Below are 14,530 nucleotides of genomic sequence, written 5' to 3'. Positions count from 1 at the left end.
TTCCAGTCAAATTTTTGTTTGGATGCATACTTTTCCAGTCAACTTGTACTCTTTTTTTCCTCTTTCCGAACTACTTCCACCACGTATTAAGAATGGTGATTTTTTTTTTTTTTTTTAATAAAAAGAATAAGTAAGACAAGTGGGTGGAAAAATTAATTATGGTTATTCAATTTAGACGTGAACAAAGTTGCATTTACTCGCCGAGATTCGCACAGTAAAAGCCTAAATAGTAAGAACCATAAGCATTCTCTCAAATTCGATAAAGCCGTGCAGCAAGGTTTTTAATTTTTTTAATTTTCCTTTTTGAATAAATTGAAAAAACAAACCCAGACTTCAAACACACCTAGAAGTGGAATTGAATGTGTTTACCAATTAACGTGGAATTTAAAAAATATAAACCACACTAACAATGACCATTATAATGAAAGCAATAAATTAATCAACACAACTAATTTGGTGACAAAGTGATAACCTTTTGAAGGACTTTTAAAAAGTAAAACCACTCCGTGACAACCTACCTAAAAAATCAATCAATTATAGAAGAAATAGAGTTACAAAAAACTACTCATACAAAAACTTTTGTAATTAACACTCTATTTTTGTAGATAAGCGACCCACTTATCTACTACTGGTCGACCACAGTAGCTTTTTAGAATGTCTGAAATTTTGGTGTCTCTCGTCGGTTATGGCAAGCTCGTGAAGAGCAAGCATGTGTCTCCGTTATGATGTCACAAAAAGCCGTCCCTTCCATTAATGTAAACTTGTTTGTCTCAAAATATGACAATCTTGTTAAACTACAAATTATCCCAAAAGTTTAAGCTGATAAGAAGAGATAAATTTAATCACTTAATAGGTAAGGCCCAACACGTGAAATATTTAATTTAAATGGAAGTGAATTGACGGAGTCAAGGTTTGATCCAGGATCTTTGGCTCTGATACCATATTAAACTATCGATTATTCTAAAAGCTTAATGATGTTGAGAAATAATCTCACATTGCCTGTGGATAAAACCTTGGGCATGTTTATAAAGAATGGACAACCCTCTCTTGTAGAACTGGTTTTCTGAGATGAGTTAGGCCCACAAATTTCTTCATAGTATTAAAGCTTACCACAGGACAAATAGAGCCCGCACTACTTACTTCGTGACAAGAACCAGAAAAAATATCGGCATGTACGTGAGAGAGGGTGTTGAGAAATAATTTCACATTGCCTGTGGACAAGACCTTGGGCATGTTTATAAATAATGCGCAACCCTCTCTTATAAAACCGGTTTTATAAGATGAGTTAGGCCCACAAATTTCTTTACATTTTAACTTAATGTTTGTTTGGTTTCAAGTTTCAAAATATTAAGCATCAAGTAAAATCACCGTTAGGGCTGTTGTTCTTATTCCTATTTGCACGTGGAAAAAGTAGGAAAATCAAGAAGTTGGGGTTGTAATGAAAATAGAATCATTCAAATTACACGTCCTTTTTCATCATCGTCTTTTTCTTTTTCTTCTACTTTCGAGGATACTTACAGCTAAATCAAGGAGCTCGAAACCTGAATCTGTCTAGACTTGCTAGCAGAGATGATAGTAAGCATAAGTAAGAAGGAGAGAGACAAGTAAGAGAGTATGACAGAAGTCGTCATTTTGTTACAGAATTTGCCGAAGTGATCACAAATTGGAGTCCAACCCGCATGGCTGTTCCCATACCGTCCGATGAACCCTTCAGCTGTCGCAGCCGCGCATCCGGCAAGAACTAACGACATCATAAACTGTCACATTCAAAACCAGAAGTTAATTTTCAGACATTTTTCCTGAAATATTTGTAATTGGGGACTTAAAAAAAGAACAAAAAGAACCATACCAAATCATGTAGGAACAAGTAGTAGTGGTTGGAAGGGTTTGGGCCTTGACGACAGAAAAATAAGACAAAGAGCAAGGACAGCAGAACGAAGGCACATGCGACAGCATTTGCAAAAGCAAAGAACCTGCAAATGGAAGGTTGAATAAGCAAATATGGCCTCCATAATTAAGTGGTTTTTTTTCTTGCTCTGCTTTTATTTTGTGTTTTATCTTACTTGCAAGTAGAGGAGTAGCTATATCGAGCATCAAAGGTGATGCCAAAAATCTCTGTCGATTGCCTGCTAGTGAGCATCACCCATGTTGCAGCCAATGCAGTCGCAATTACCAAAATTCTCAAGCCAATTTGGACTCCAAGGACAATCTTTTGGGTTTTCTTAGGTGGGTTCTGTGGAAATTTGGATTCAGTGCCATCCATTATGAGATTTATCAGGGAAAAAAAAAAAAAAAGCTGTAGAAGGCAGAGCAAAAACAAAGCAGGAACAGGGGAGATATACAGAGGCAATTAAAGAAGTGCTAGAGCAGATGAAAGGATACAGAGAAAGAGGGTGAAGTCAATGGGCGTCTTTATGGCAGAGAAGACGTGAGGAATCTTTCTAGGCAACATTGATGATCCCATTTGGCTAAGATCTTTGGATTGGAATTGGAAGCAGAACTTGGCCTTTGGGATAAGGATGCAGAGCATTAGATGAATTTACTGTGATGATTTTCGCCAAAAATAGGCTTAACAGTGGACTAGGTTACAATTACCAAAACAAAAAAGTTATAATTAATTTTCCTTGAAAACCAATAAATGAAGAGAAAAAGAAGATTAATGGGCTGATTTGAATGTAGTAACGGATGTTCCTCAATCCTCATGCATTTAAATACTACAAACTTCCACTCAGACCCGTAACAAAATTGCCAGAGATTTTGTAAGCTTCCTCGTAAATTGTATTGACTGCATATAAAATGGATAAGTATCTCCAACAATTGTTACTTAGATTTTAGTAATTTGGGCATGACTTTAAAGAGTTTACATAATACTCATATGCCTGAATATATGCCTGAATAAGTAGTGGACAATTCAAAATTATTTGGGCAAAAAATTGCTTAAGATTCCAATCCGATAAAATAGCTTAGCCAACTTTGACACGGTAATCAATTTGTGTCCAGTGAAATGGGTCCACAAGCGAGTGGTGTGGTGCAGAACGCATGCTGGCAACCACCTCCGGAAGGGTGGACTAAGGTAAACTGGGATATTAGTCTGGACGCGAGGCTGGTTGGGAGTTGGGATAGTAATGCAGAACCAAGCAGGGAGAGTTATTGCAGCATAAAGTTTCACAAGGGTGGGCTCACCAGACCCAAGTTCGGCTGAGGAAGTGGGAGCATATCTTGCAGTGTGTTTATGGCATTTATGCCAAGAACTGGGATTACAAAACATTATTTTGGAAGGAGATGCTCAAAGTTGTAGTGAAAGGGATCTGTCCAAAGGAAATGAATTTGTCAAGGTTTGGGCATATAGTGACAAACATACATAGGATCCTTAATTTCCTCAGAGGACGGCAATGTTTATTTGTTAGTAAAGACCTTAATATAGCGGCCCATCACCTAGCGAATGTGGCAAAACAAAATGTCATGGATAAAGTTTGGACTCCTGATTGTATTCGTGATGTTGATTGATGGAGTATTTATGCTCCATTTGTTTTTGAGTTATTATATGACAACCAATATTTTCTTTCACAAAAAAAAAAACAAAAACAACTTAAGTGTTGCTAAAGTATTGTTACTTTGACTACAAGGCCTTTATAAACTGATGCAGCAGTTTACGTGACATTTACCACATGAATCACTAAAATGTAAATTACCATGTGACATGTATTTTCATAAAATAAGTTTATAAGATACTTGTAGTAAAAGGAGGTCTTACACGTCAAGTTTGTACCTAGAATCCCAATCCTTTATTTATTTTGATTGACGTGACGTGATCATTTGAAACCCTAAGGTGTGTTCGGTAAAAGATTGTATTTTGAATTTTTATCTAAATAGTAATAAAAAAATGATTAATCTAATATAAAGTAGATAAACGCTTTCAATTTTTTGTATAGAATTTTTTTTTTTAATATAAAATTAATATAAAAAATAAAAATGTTGAAAAGTTTTTTTTTAAAAAAATTGTAACCTTTTGCCGAACAGAGCCTAATTTTGTTTTGTTGGATGAGACAAGGCACATATTGTTTAATTTATTGTTAATGGACTTGACTTAAAAATTTAAATTTTATCCCCACCTATAAAAGTCTTTTAAGCCACGATTTTCACGATTGGGTACCCCTAGAATGTTATTGTATTTTAAAGTTATTTTCAAAAGTTTTTTACTTGGTCACTAAATCTCTATTAATTTTTATTTATTTATGCTTGGTTGGATTGTTCTGAAAATTGTCGTGGTTGCAAAAATTTTAAATTGTTGTGATTGTGATTGTTTGGGTCGTTGTATGTTTTTATATGTTCCGTGGTGAAGACTCGTGGAGGACTTGACTTGACTTGACTTAAGTTAGAGCCGATCTATACGTTTATAGACTCCGATAATTAACCCACTCAACCCTTTTAATATTTAATTACGTGTCCGATAATTTCAACCAACCCAAAGAAATCCGGACTAGGATAATGATGAAGCCTCAAATAGAAAAAGAAAAAGAGGATGGCATCAAATAGAAAAGATTCTAAAGCAGATCCAGTCAGAAATTTAAATATAAATAGGAAAGTCTCTGAATTTTTAAAAGATTAATGTTTAAATTTTTAAATTAGTAAAATGATAATAAATAACTATTAAGAATATTAAAATATATATATATATATATATATATATATATATGCAAGAGATGACATTTGACACTTATTAAAGTTGGTTGGAAAAAATTTCCTTCAAATTGATTTGCATGAAATTTCTGTCATAAAAATAAATACTTCAAACCATTATTATTCAAACGGAAAAGAATTCACTCAAATTTTCTATGCAAATTTATTAGCCTATTTTAGATGGAATAGACGGGCATTTTAGTATTAGGTTTGTTAAGCATCTTGCCTCCACTTGATTACTGAGTTCGTTCAACATATATCTCAGCTTAATCACGAGATTGTTGAGTGAAACCCCCATTTAACGCCATGCGTGGGTTGACTTGCTCGAGAACAAGATCTAATATGAAAATCTTCAAGAACAAGCAAAAGTATTGCAAATAACAAATAAGTATGAGTAAACCTTGAATTCGGACCATCTGCAAAAGGCAGCCCCCACTCACAAACTGACACTTAAGCAAACACAAAATAAATTCACAAAAATATCATACACCCACACACTATATTTTGAGCTCAAAAAGGCGGGTCACTCCAGATCTGTGAGGCGGGTCACGGCCAGACCTGTGGGTCTGGCCGTGAGTCACTTTCTCCGGCGCTAGAGTCAATTTTTTCTGTCTTTAGGGAGATAAAATCCCTAAATGATTCACTTTCTACCTCTAGGTTTTAGTTTTGAATCAAAAAACGAGTTTTGAGGCATTAGAATCGGGTTGTGATCCTGGTTACGATGGTTACAGGCGGGTTTTGAGACGGGTCACGCCAGACCCACAGCGTTGTGGGTCCGGCGAGACCCACGATGTGGGTCTGGCGGCAGGGGTAAGAGGTTTTTGGTCTTTTTGTTTTTCACTTTGATTTACTGTTTTTGTTCTCGCTTTAGTTTTTTGCAATTTTTTTGAAATGGTGATGTGTCAAATGGAGATTGGAGGCTGTAAAACAACCCTTTTACAAATGGTCCTGACCCAAGGGGCACTCAATAAGTATATTTCGAACGATTAAACAGATGGCGTGGGTCTGGTCGGACCCAAGGCTGGGTTTGGCAGCAGGGGTGAGGGGTTTTTGGTCTTTTTGTTTTTTACTTTGATTTGCTGTTTTTGTTCTCACTTTAGTTTTTTGCAATTTTTTTGAAATGGTGATGTGTCAAATGGAGATTGGAGCCTGTAAAATAGCCTTTTTACATATGGTCCTAACCCAAGGGGAACTCAATAAGTATACTTCGATGGATTAAACTTTGCTGCTAAAACTGATGAATTGTATTTCCAATAAAAAAAAATGTTTGATACACATGAAAAAAACTATTTGAAATAGTTATTTTATTGATATGATTAGGATAAGTAGAATGAAAAAGCCCTCATCCAACATGCTATCTCATAAGCTTTCTTTATTTAACTCCACCTTTGAAATGGAAGTCCCCATTTTCCCTGAAATCATGTTGAACGTACGTAAGTTTTCCTAGTGGATTTTTTTTTTTTTTTTTTTTTTTTTGAATTGAACAAGGAAAATATTTACAGGGGAGATTCCTTTCCACTCCTAATTCAAAAGAAAGAAGGACGGGACGATCCTAAAAATAGAAATGGAGTGGGTTTCCCAACAACATACCAAAAACGAAAAACAACAAGAAATATAAATAAATTATAGAAAATAGGTTAAACAAGTAATTCAACCCTCTTAAGAGATAACACAAGGCGGTTACGGAAGTAAAATGGGTACAGATTCAAGCGAGCCTATTTGAACCCTCAATAGGAACTAGTAACCTCTGAGAAGAGGCTGAAACTGAATAAGCACTGTGCCAATAGATAAAGAGAGTCCAAGCCAAATTCGGCTATAAAAGTCTCCGCTGTAAGATGAATGCGAGAGGATGTCAAAGCATCAAACAGTGGATGTCAAAGTTGCATGAGCAATATTCTTCTCTCCGTAAACGAGCGTTTGGTTGCATTGGAGCAAAATCTTCAAGACCTCTTTCATGGACGGCCTGGTTAAAGGCGATGCACCTGTACAAATGATTCCAAGTTTGAAAACACCGTACATTTCATCCAAGTAACAAAGTTCCTTCACCTCCTCATCCAAGCAGGCATCAACTACATGCCTGCCTTCTTGAAAGTGTCGCCATGCCCATTCTACAAGGGATGTGTGTTCATCACCATTATCACACGCTTTTCTTCCAGTTGTAAGCTCCAGCAGGATAACCCCAAAGCTATAAACGTCAATCTTCTCATTGACTCGTGTCGTGTGAGCATACTCTACAGCTCAAATTAACCACCAAAAACAAAAAAAAAACTAAAATTGCTGCTGATGGAAAAAAGGAGACAAACCAAAATTATAATCAAAATGAAACTTGGAAAACTTTATGTCAATTACCTGGTGCTATGTAGCCATAAGAGCCAACCACAGTTGACATCGTAGCAGATTGTCCATGCTTGATCAACATCTTGGCTAGACCAAAATCAGCAATCTTTGCATTAAACTCTGAGTCTAATAGAATGTTGCTTGACTTAAGATCTCGATGAACAATGGGTCGTGAGCAGTCATGGTGCATATAAGAGAGTCCCTGAGCAGCCCCAACTGCTATCTTCAACCTCTTAGGCCAATCTAGGACGACATGCTGGACTGAACCTAAGATAGTCGATGCTCTGCTACTCGTCCCATGCAGCCATAGATCTAAGCTACGATGCTCCAAATACTCGTAGACAAGAAGTTTTGAATGATCATTGAAGATACAACAGCGCAACTTCACAATATTGGTATGTTGAATTGAACTTAGAATTTTAACTTCTGCAAGAAATTGTTTTTCAAGCTTCTGTTCTAGCCTTTTGTTATTCAGAATCCATTTCACAGCAACAATTTCACGTGGAGGATTGACAACAACACGGTATACCTTCCCTGATCCACCAGAACCAATCACGTTGTTTTCTATGATTCCTGGCAAAATGTCAGATTCTGTGAAATTTAGCCTCTGGAACGGGGTGAGCTCCCACTTTAAATCCATTAATCCATGCTTTTTCTTCAAACAATTTCTAACCACAAAAAATGAAGCTGCCGAACCTAGTAGAATTGCTATCATCGGACCTATAATCGAAGCAAGTAACGTGGATGAAGTTTTGCTTGAATTTTGAGGTTTGAAATTGCATTTGGAAATGTTTAGTGATGGCCAATTAGCACAGAGATGAGGATTGTTCAAGAAGCTGCTAGCATACGCATCATTTTCGAATTCAATTGGGATCCTCCCAGTCAAATGATTGGAAGAGAGATTGAGTGAAGTGAGCTTTAGGAAGCTAAGTTGAAGTGGAATTTGGCCAGAAAGTTGGTTTTCTGAGAGGTCCAAAACAGTAAGAACTGATAAAGAACCAAATTCCTCTGGAATTTGTCCAGAGATTGCATTTTGCCTAAGCTTTAGAGTAGTCAACTTTTTCCAAGATAGAATATGTGATGGAAGGGAGCCTGAGAATCGGTTTTGATCAAGTAAAAGAGTTGTTAAACAAGAAAGAGCTGTTAGTTCATGAGGAATTGAACCGTTTAAGAGGTTATTGCTGGCGTCGAGATACTCCAAGTTCCTCGAGGAAGACACTCCCACCGGAATTTTACCTGAAAACTTGTTGTGACTCATCTCTAATCGAGAAAGATTCCATGACAATCTCTCAGGGAGCTCACCTGTAAAAGAATTATTACTTAACATCAACTTGTTCAAATTCAATAATGTCCATAGGCCACTAGGAACATTCCCAGAAAACCTATTATTCTCAACTCTAAGAACTAGCAAATTATTGCAACTTCCAAGGGACTTGGGTAGTTGACCACTGAGGCTGTTGTTGAAAGCTACCACTTCTGTCAACCTTCCATTATAACACAAGTGTTGTGGCAGCTGGCCAGTAAGACTATTGGACGACACCCGAAACAATTCAAGCATAGAATATCTCCCAAGGTCCGAAGGTAGAGTACCTGATAAATTGTTGTCAAACAATTGTAAATTTATTAGCCCCGGAAGACGACCTATGCTATCTGGAATTTTTCCAGATAATTGATTGAAAAACAAAGCCAAACCCGACAATTTGGTGAGTCTTTCGAAATCATCAGGTATTGACCCGATCAAATTATTCTCGGAGAGGTCAAGAACATCTATATTTAAAGCCTCCACCAAGCGAGGAATCTCCCCGGACAATTTGTTTATGTAAAGGTACACTACACTCAAATTCTTTAGCATAAACAAACTGCTCGGGATATTCCCGCTCAGATTGTTCCTTGACAAATCCAAATGCTCCAGTGCCGTCATTTCTCCAATCGTGTTTGGGATTTCTCCTACCAAACTTGAGCCTGCCACCCAAAGATGCTTGAGTTTCTTCAACTTTGTGAACTCCGAAGGCAACCTTGTTGGCATGATTGCCGTCATGTAGGCCAATTCTAGACGTTCAAGATTGGACAAGTTGCCAATTTCTCGCGGGAAAGAACCGTTAAACTGACACGCGAAAAGCTGAAGTATCCTCAGCTCTGTTAACCGCCCGATAGATACTGGGATGTTTCCAGTGAAGCTGTTGCCTCCGATGTTGAGCTGGCGAAGCCCAGCCATCCAGTGAATATCATCAGGAACTTTGCCGACGAAGTTGTTCTGCGAGAGGTCGAGGGTTTCGAGTTTGGAGCAGTTGTAGAAAGCTCCCGGGAACCCGTTAGACGTCATGTAGTTGAATGAAAAGTCAATGGCAGTGAGGTTGTTGAGGTCACAGATGAAGGGTGGGACTGTTCCGGTGATATTCATGTTTGGGAGGGATATTTCGGTGACTGAGCCATCGGAGCAGGTGATCTCTGGCCAAGAACAGTGGGAGGAGGAGTTTGATGGGGTCCAGTGGTAAAGAGGCTGTGGGTTTTGCCAGTGTTGCTTCAGGTTGAGTAGGATTGCTTGCTCTTCAGCATTGATGAGTTTAGAGTTTGCATGCCTGAAGAGGAGGAGGACGAAGATGGTGTAGAAAGAGAAGTGGATAAGTGGTATTAATGAGGTTGTTTTCGTCATGTCGAGGTTGAGTTCGTCACTTCTGGTTTGAAGTTTGAACTCTGCTCAACGATGGTTGCTTCATGAGACGAAGCAGGTGAAACCACATGCAATATATAAAGACGCGAAAACCCATTGTTTGAAAAACAATCATTTTCCCTTTTTTAATTACTCTTCTCAAAGTCTATAAACTAGATTTATCAGATAATAATTAATTTAATAAGATTTTTTTTTTTTTGTAAGAATATTTAATAAGAGTTTTGAATTCATCCTTAATTAGCCTTACCCTTATATAATATATTTTAAATAAATAATATATTTATTATTTATATAATATTATATCTCTATCTCTCTAATGCTGATGGCACACAGTCAACACATTTGTAGAAAGCCCGGCCATACAGGATTGAAGAATGAAGTTCTACCTGACAACAACTTCGTTTATAGCCGATAAGTGTATTAAAATGTGTGGGGTATTTTTTATATATAAAACGCGAAAACAGTGATTTCACCACATATCCCTTATCCTAAAAATTGATAATGAAATAACAAAAATTGATGGCACAACGATAACGTTAGACGTCATATTTTTATTTTATTTTTGGTCTCAGGTGTGGACATTCGTTGACTCATTGACTTGTAATCCTGACAATTAATATATTGTGTTACATTTTTGTCCTTATTTGTGTTAAAGTAATGATTAAGTGATTAAATTTACCTCTTTCTATCAGCTTAAACTTTTTGAATAACTAGTAATTTAACACTTTTTACCCCAAAAAAAGTCTTTATATTTCGGTCGAAGTCTTTATATTTCAGTCCAAGTCTTCTGGAGAAAAAAATTGTGAGGGTTTCTTTTACTTAAACGGAGAAAGCAGCCAAATTAAAGTACCCCGAGTTCCTATATATTTATGTAATGTTTAAAAGACCTTCCATGTAAGATTAAAAGAGAAGGCGGAAACAAAATTCATGAGTGTGAAAAATATTAGATAATATAAGTGACAAAATAAATGAATAATTAAATATTATTTAATTATTGTTTAAAAACATATAAATGTAACTTAATTGTAATTTATTGAAAAAACTTTACTTACTCCTCATCTTTGATTGCTTTTGCAATCACTCTCTTACAGTCTAAAAACTCTCAACTTCGAGTATTCAAGTTTAAAAAATTTGCAAGGTCATTCATACTGTTAGGGTTTAAGGTTAAATCATACGGTAAATGTGTGAAAGGTCTCTTATACTCCTTTAAAATTTTTAAAATTACAAAATTTCCTTAACTAAATCATTTAGAAATTTTTTTTCTTTTTAAGAAAAAGACATTTTGGGAATTTCTACATCTTGACATTGCAAACTTTTAACTTGGATATCTGACATTGAGAGTTTTTAAAGTTTAGAAGAATGATCGCAAAAGTGAAGAAAGATCAAGAAGAGTAAGTGAAATTTCCTTAATTTGTTTTTTACGTTAGTTTATTTAGTTGTTCTCGGTATTCTTTTTTAAATGTCTTTATATTAATTCATAAACATTAACTACAAGTATATATTTTATAAAATTAAAATGTATATAGAGCATGTCATATATTCAACAACAAATTAACTTAAAAGATCAATCCAAATATACAAATATTAAAAGTGATCTTTCATTACTTTTACAATCATACCCTTAAGCTTTCAAAATGGTCAATTTAGTATAATTCATTTTTCAATTCTTTTTCAATTTCACCCGTCCGATCCCTTGGGATTTTTGTTAAATCCAAACGGAGGGGTTGTCAAATTCCCAAAATTCCAAGAATTCCCATCCTTTTTTAAGGAAAGAAAAGAAAAAAAAAATTGCAAGGATTTAGGACCGGTGTTGGTCGGGATTGTTGGAAGTCCCACATTGCCTGGGTATTAAGGAGATTGGCCATTTATAAGGTGAGGGAAAACCTCAACTCATGAGCTAGCTTTTGGGTTGAGTTAGGCCCAAGACCCATTTCTAACATGGTATCAGAGCCATAATCACAACTGTGATTCTTTTTTCAATTTTTCAGTTCATTTTCAATGGCAGAACTTCCATCGTCTTCTGCTCACCCACGTCCTCCTTCAAAATTTTCGATTTCTATGGAAAACCAACCTCCAACCAGTCACACTCGTCCAAACAATTTGGAAGAGAATCCTCCAAACAATTTCTTTAATCCTTTTGCAAACACTCGCCCCATTGACCTTTCAAGCCCTTTGTTTCTCCACAGTGGTGATAATCCAGGGATTTTACTAGTTCCTCAACCATTGTCAGGAGAAAACTACAGCACCTGGAGCCGTTCAATGCTTGTTGCTTTGAGTGCAAAGAACAAGATGTGTTTCATTGACGGTTCTTTTCCTAAACCTTCAGTATTTGAGAGTTATTACAATGCATGGGTTCGTTGTAATGATCTTGTAGTCTCATGGATTCTTAACTCCGTTTCCAAGGAGATTTATTCTACTGTCATCTACATTACTTCTGCTGAAGTTATGTGGCAGGATCTCAAAGATCGATACTCTCAAAGAAATGGTCCTCGTGTTTTTCAGTTGCAGAAAGCCATTTCCGCTGTCACTCAGGAAAATTCCTCTGTAAGTCAATACTTTACTCGTATTAAGGCTCTATGGGAAGAACTCAATAACTATAGACCTATTTCTATATGCAATTGTTGCAATTGTGGTCGTATGAAGTCCATTCTTGAGCTCTATAGCCAAGAAAAAGTTCTGCAATTTTTGATGGGTCTGAATGATTCTTTTTCAACTGTTAGAGCACAGATTTTGCTAACAGACCCTTTTCCACCCATCAATAAGGTTTTTTCTCTTATTATTCAAGAGGAAAAACAAAGGGAAATAACTATCAATTCCCTTAGTCATGATACCTCTGCCCTCATGACTAGAACCCCTATCCCTAACTCTGTTGCATCTCCTATGCCCAATCCTGTTGCCTCACCCATATGCCATTCCCATGATCATGCTGCCTACATGACCAAAGCCACTTCATCAGGGCCTAGGTTTTCTAAGCAGAACTTTAAGAAGGATTGCCCCATATGCTCTCATTGTGGACTATCAGGTCATATTGTTGAAAAATGTTACAAGGTCCATGGTTTTCCACCAGGGTTTAAGTTCACCCGAAGCAAACCAAATTTTTCTGCTCCACATTCATCAAATCAAGTGCAGGGAACTGATTTGACTAAAGTTCAGCAGTTGAGTAATCCTCCTCTGGCCATGATCTCTGAGCAGTGTCAGCAATTGATGGAATTGCTAAAACAATACCCCATCCAATCCCCTCAATCTTTTGCTGCAAATTCAGTTGCTAGCATAGCAGGTTATCTCCAACCTCTTAATCCAAAATTTTCTGTTTTTTCTGCTTCATTTGCTAATGTTGTACCACATTTCACACAAAAACACATTTCTTGGATTATAGATACTGGTGCAACTGACCACATGATTAGTTGTCCATCCCTTTTTACCTCTATTACTGCTATAGTTTCAACACATGTAAAGTTACCAAATGGATCTATAGCTTCTGTCACACACATAGGCACTGTCAAACTTTCAGACAATCTTACATTGACTGAAGTTTTGTGTGTTCCATCTTTTACCTTCAATCTCATTTCAGCTAGCAAACTTATTAAAAATCTAAGATGTTGTCTCATCTTCTTTGCTGGATATTGTTTTATATAGAATCTGTACCATTGGAGAACGATTGGGGTGGGTAAGGAAGAAGCTGATTTATTTGTTTTGCTGCAAGAAGACAAGGTCTCTGCTCATACCCAAGCTGCGTCATTTCCTTCATTTCAACAACATGCTTCCTATAATTCCATCAAACAGCCGTCACATGATGTTTGGCACTATAGACTAGGGCACCCTTCCATTTCTAGAATAAGGCTATTACAAAAACATGTTCCTGAAATTTCTTGTACATCTACTAGCATTTGTTCCATTTGGCCAATGGCCAAACAACATAAACTTCCTTTTTCAGTCAGCACTTCTGTTTCTTTGTTACCATTTGATCTCATTCATTGTGATATTTGGGGTCCTATGGCCACCAAGTCAATAAATGGTTCTGTTTTCTTTCTTACAATTGTGGATGACTATTCAAGATTTACTTGGGTTCATTTGATGCAACACAAATCTCAAACTAGTTCTATTATAAAATCATTCATTCAACTTGTTCTCACCCAATTCAAAACCAAAGTAAAATGTCTTAGATCAGATAATGGTGCTGAATTTAAAATGAAAGATTTTTTTTCCGATCAAGGCATAATTCATCAACTTAGTTGTGTTGAAACCCCACAACAAAATGCCATTGTTGAGAGAAAACACCAACACTTGTTAAATGTTGCAAGAGCTTTAAGGTTTCAATCTCATCTTCCTCTACAATTCTGGGGAGATTCCATACTCACAGCTACTCATCTTATAAACAAAATACCTACACCCCTTCTTTCAAACAAATCCCCTCATGAGCTGCTATATTCCACATTTCCATCATATTCGCATCTCAAAGTTTTTGGATGCTTAGCTTATGTATCAACTTTGTCCAGAAATAGAACAAAATTTGATCCTAGAGCTATTCCATGCATCTTTATAGGATATCCATATGCCATGAAAGCATATAAATTCTTTAGTCTTCATGATCATTCTATCATCATTTCCAGAAATGCTATTTTCCATGAAACCATTTTCCCTTTTGCTCATCATTTAGACCATTCATCATTTACTTCTCATGATGACATTGTTCATTCATCCATTCATTTTCCAAGTTCTGATTCATATGATATATCAGATTTTCCTCTTAATTCAACTGTATCCATTCCTTCTCCCATTTGTCAATCACAACCAGCTTTGTCCAGTACATCTTCACAACCATTTTTGTCGTCTTCTGAACCT

General features: G+C 36.4%; 3 protein-coding genes across 3 annotated transcripts; 1 reads left to right on the top strand and 2 right to left on the bottom strand.

Moving 5' to 3' along the window:
• Positions 1-1,419: 1,419 nt before the first annotated feature.
• Positions 1,420-2,575, bottom strand: LOC132166566 (CASP-like protein 1F1). The gene is made up of 3 exons (XM_059577410.1): positions 2,064-2,575; positions 1,850-1,973; positions 1,420-1,757 (listed from the first exon to the last, which is right to left on the bottom strand). The coding sequence occupies exons 1-3, from the start codon at positions 2,261-2,263 to the stop codon at positions 1,521-1,523; spliced, it is 561 nt and encodes a 186-aa protein (XP_059433393.1). The 5' UTR covers positions 2,264-2,575; the 3' UTR covers positions 1,420-1,520.
• Positions 2,576-6,281: 3,706 nt separating this feature from the next.
• LOC132166414 (receptor-like protein kinase HSL1) lies at positions 6,282-9,676 on the bottom strand. Its single transcript, XM_059577217.1, has 2 exons — positions 7,030-9,676; positions 6,282-6,911 (listed from the first exon to the last, which is right to left on the bottom strand). Exons 1-2 carry the CDS (start codon positions 9,668-9,670, stop codon positions 6,541-6,543), a joined length of 3,012 nt encoding a protein of 1,003 aa, XP_059433200.1. The 5' UTR covers positions 9,671-9,676; the 3' UTR covers positions 6,282-6,540.
• Positions 9,677-11,686: 2,010 nt separating this feature from the next.
• On the top strand, positions 11,687-13,359 carry LOC132165206 (uncharacterized). The gene is made up of 2 exons (XM_059575694.1): positions 11,687-12,965; positions 13,325-13,359. Exons 1-2 carry the CDS (start codon positions 11,687-11,689, stop codon positions 13,357-13,359), a joined length of 1,314 nt encoding a protein of 437 aa, XP_059431677.1.
• Positions 13,360-14,530: the final 1,171 nt, after the last annotated feature.

This window comes from Corylus avellana, chromosome ca11, assembly GCF_901000735.1.
Source record: "Corylus avellana chromosome ca11, CavTom2PMs-1.0".
NCBI lineage: Eukaryota > Viridiplantae > Streptophyta > Magnoliopsida > Fagales > Betulaceae > Corylus > Corylus avellana.
This window is presented reverse-complemented; position numbering and strand designations above follow the sequence as displayed.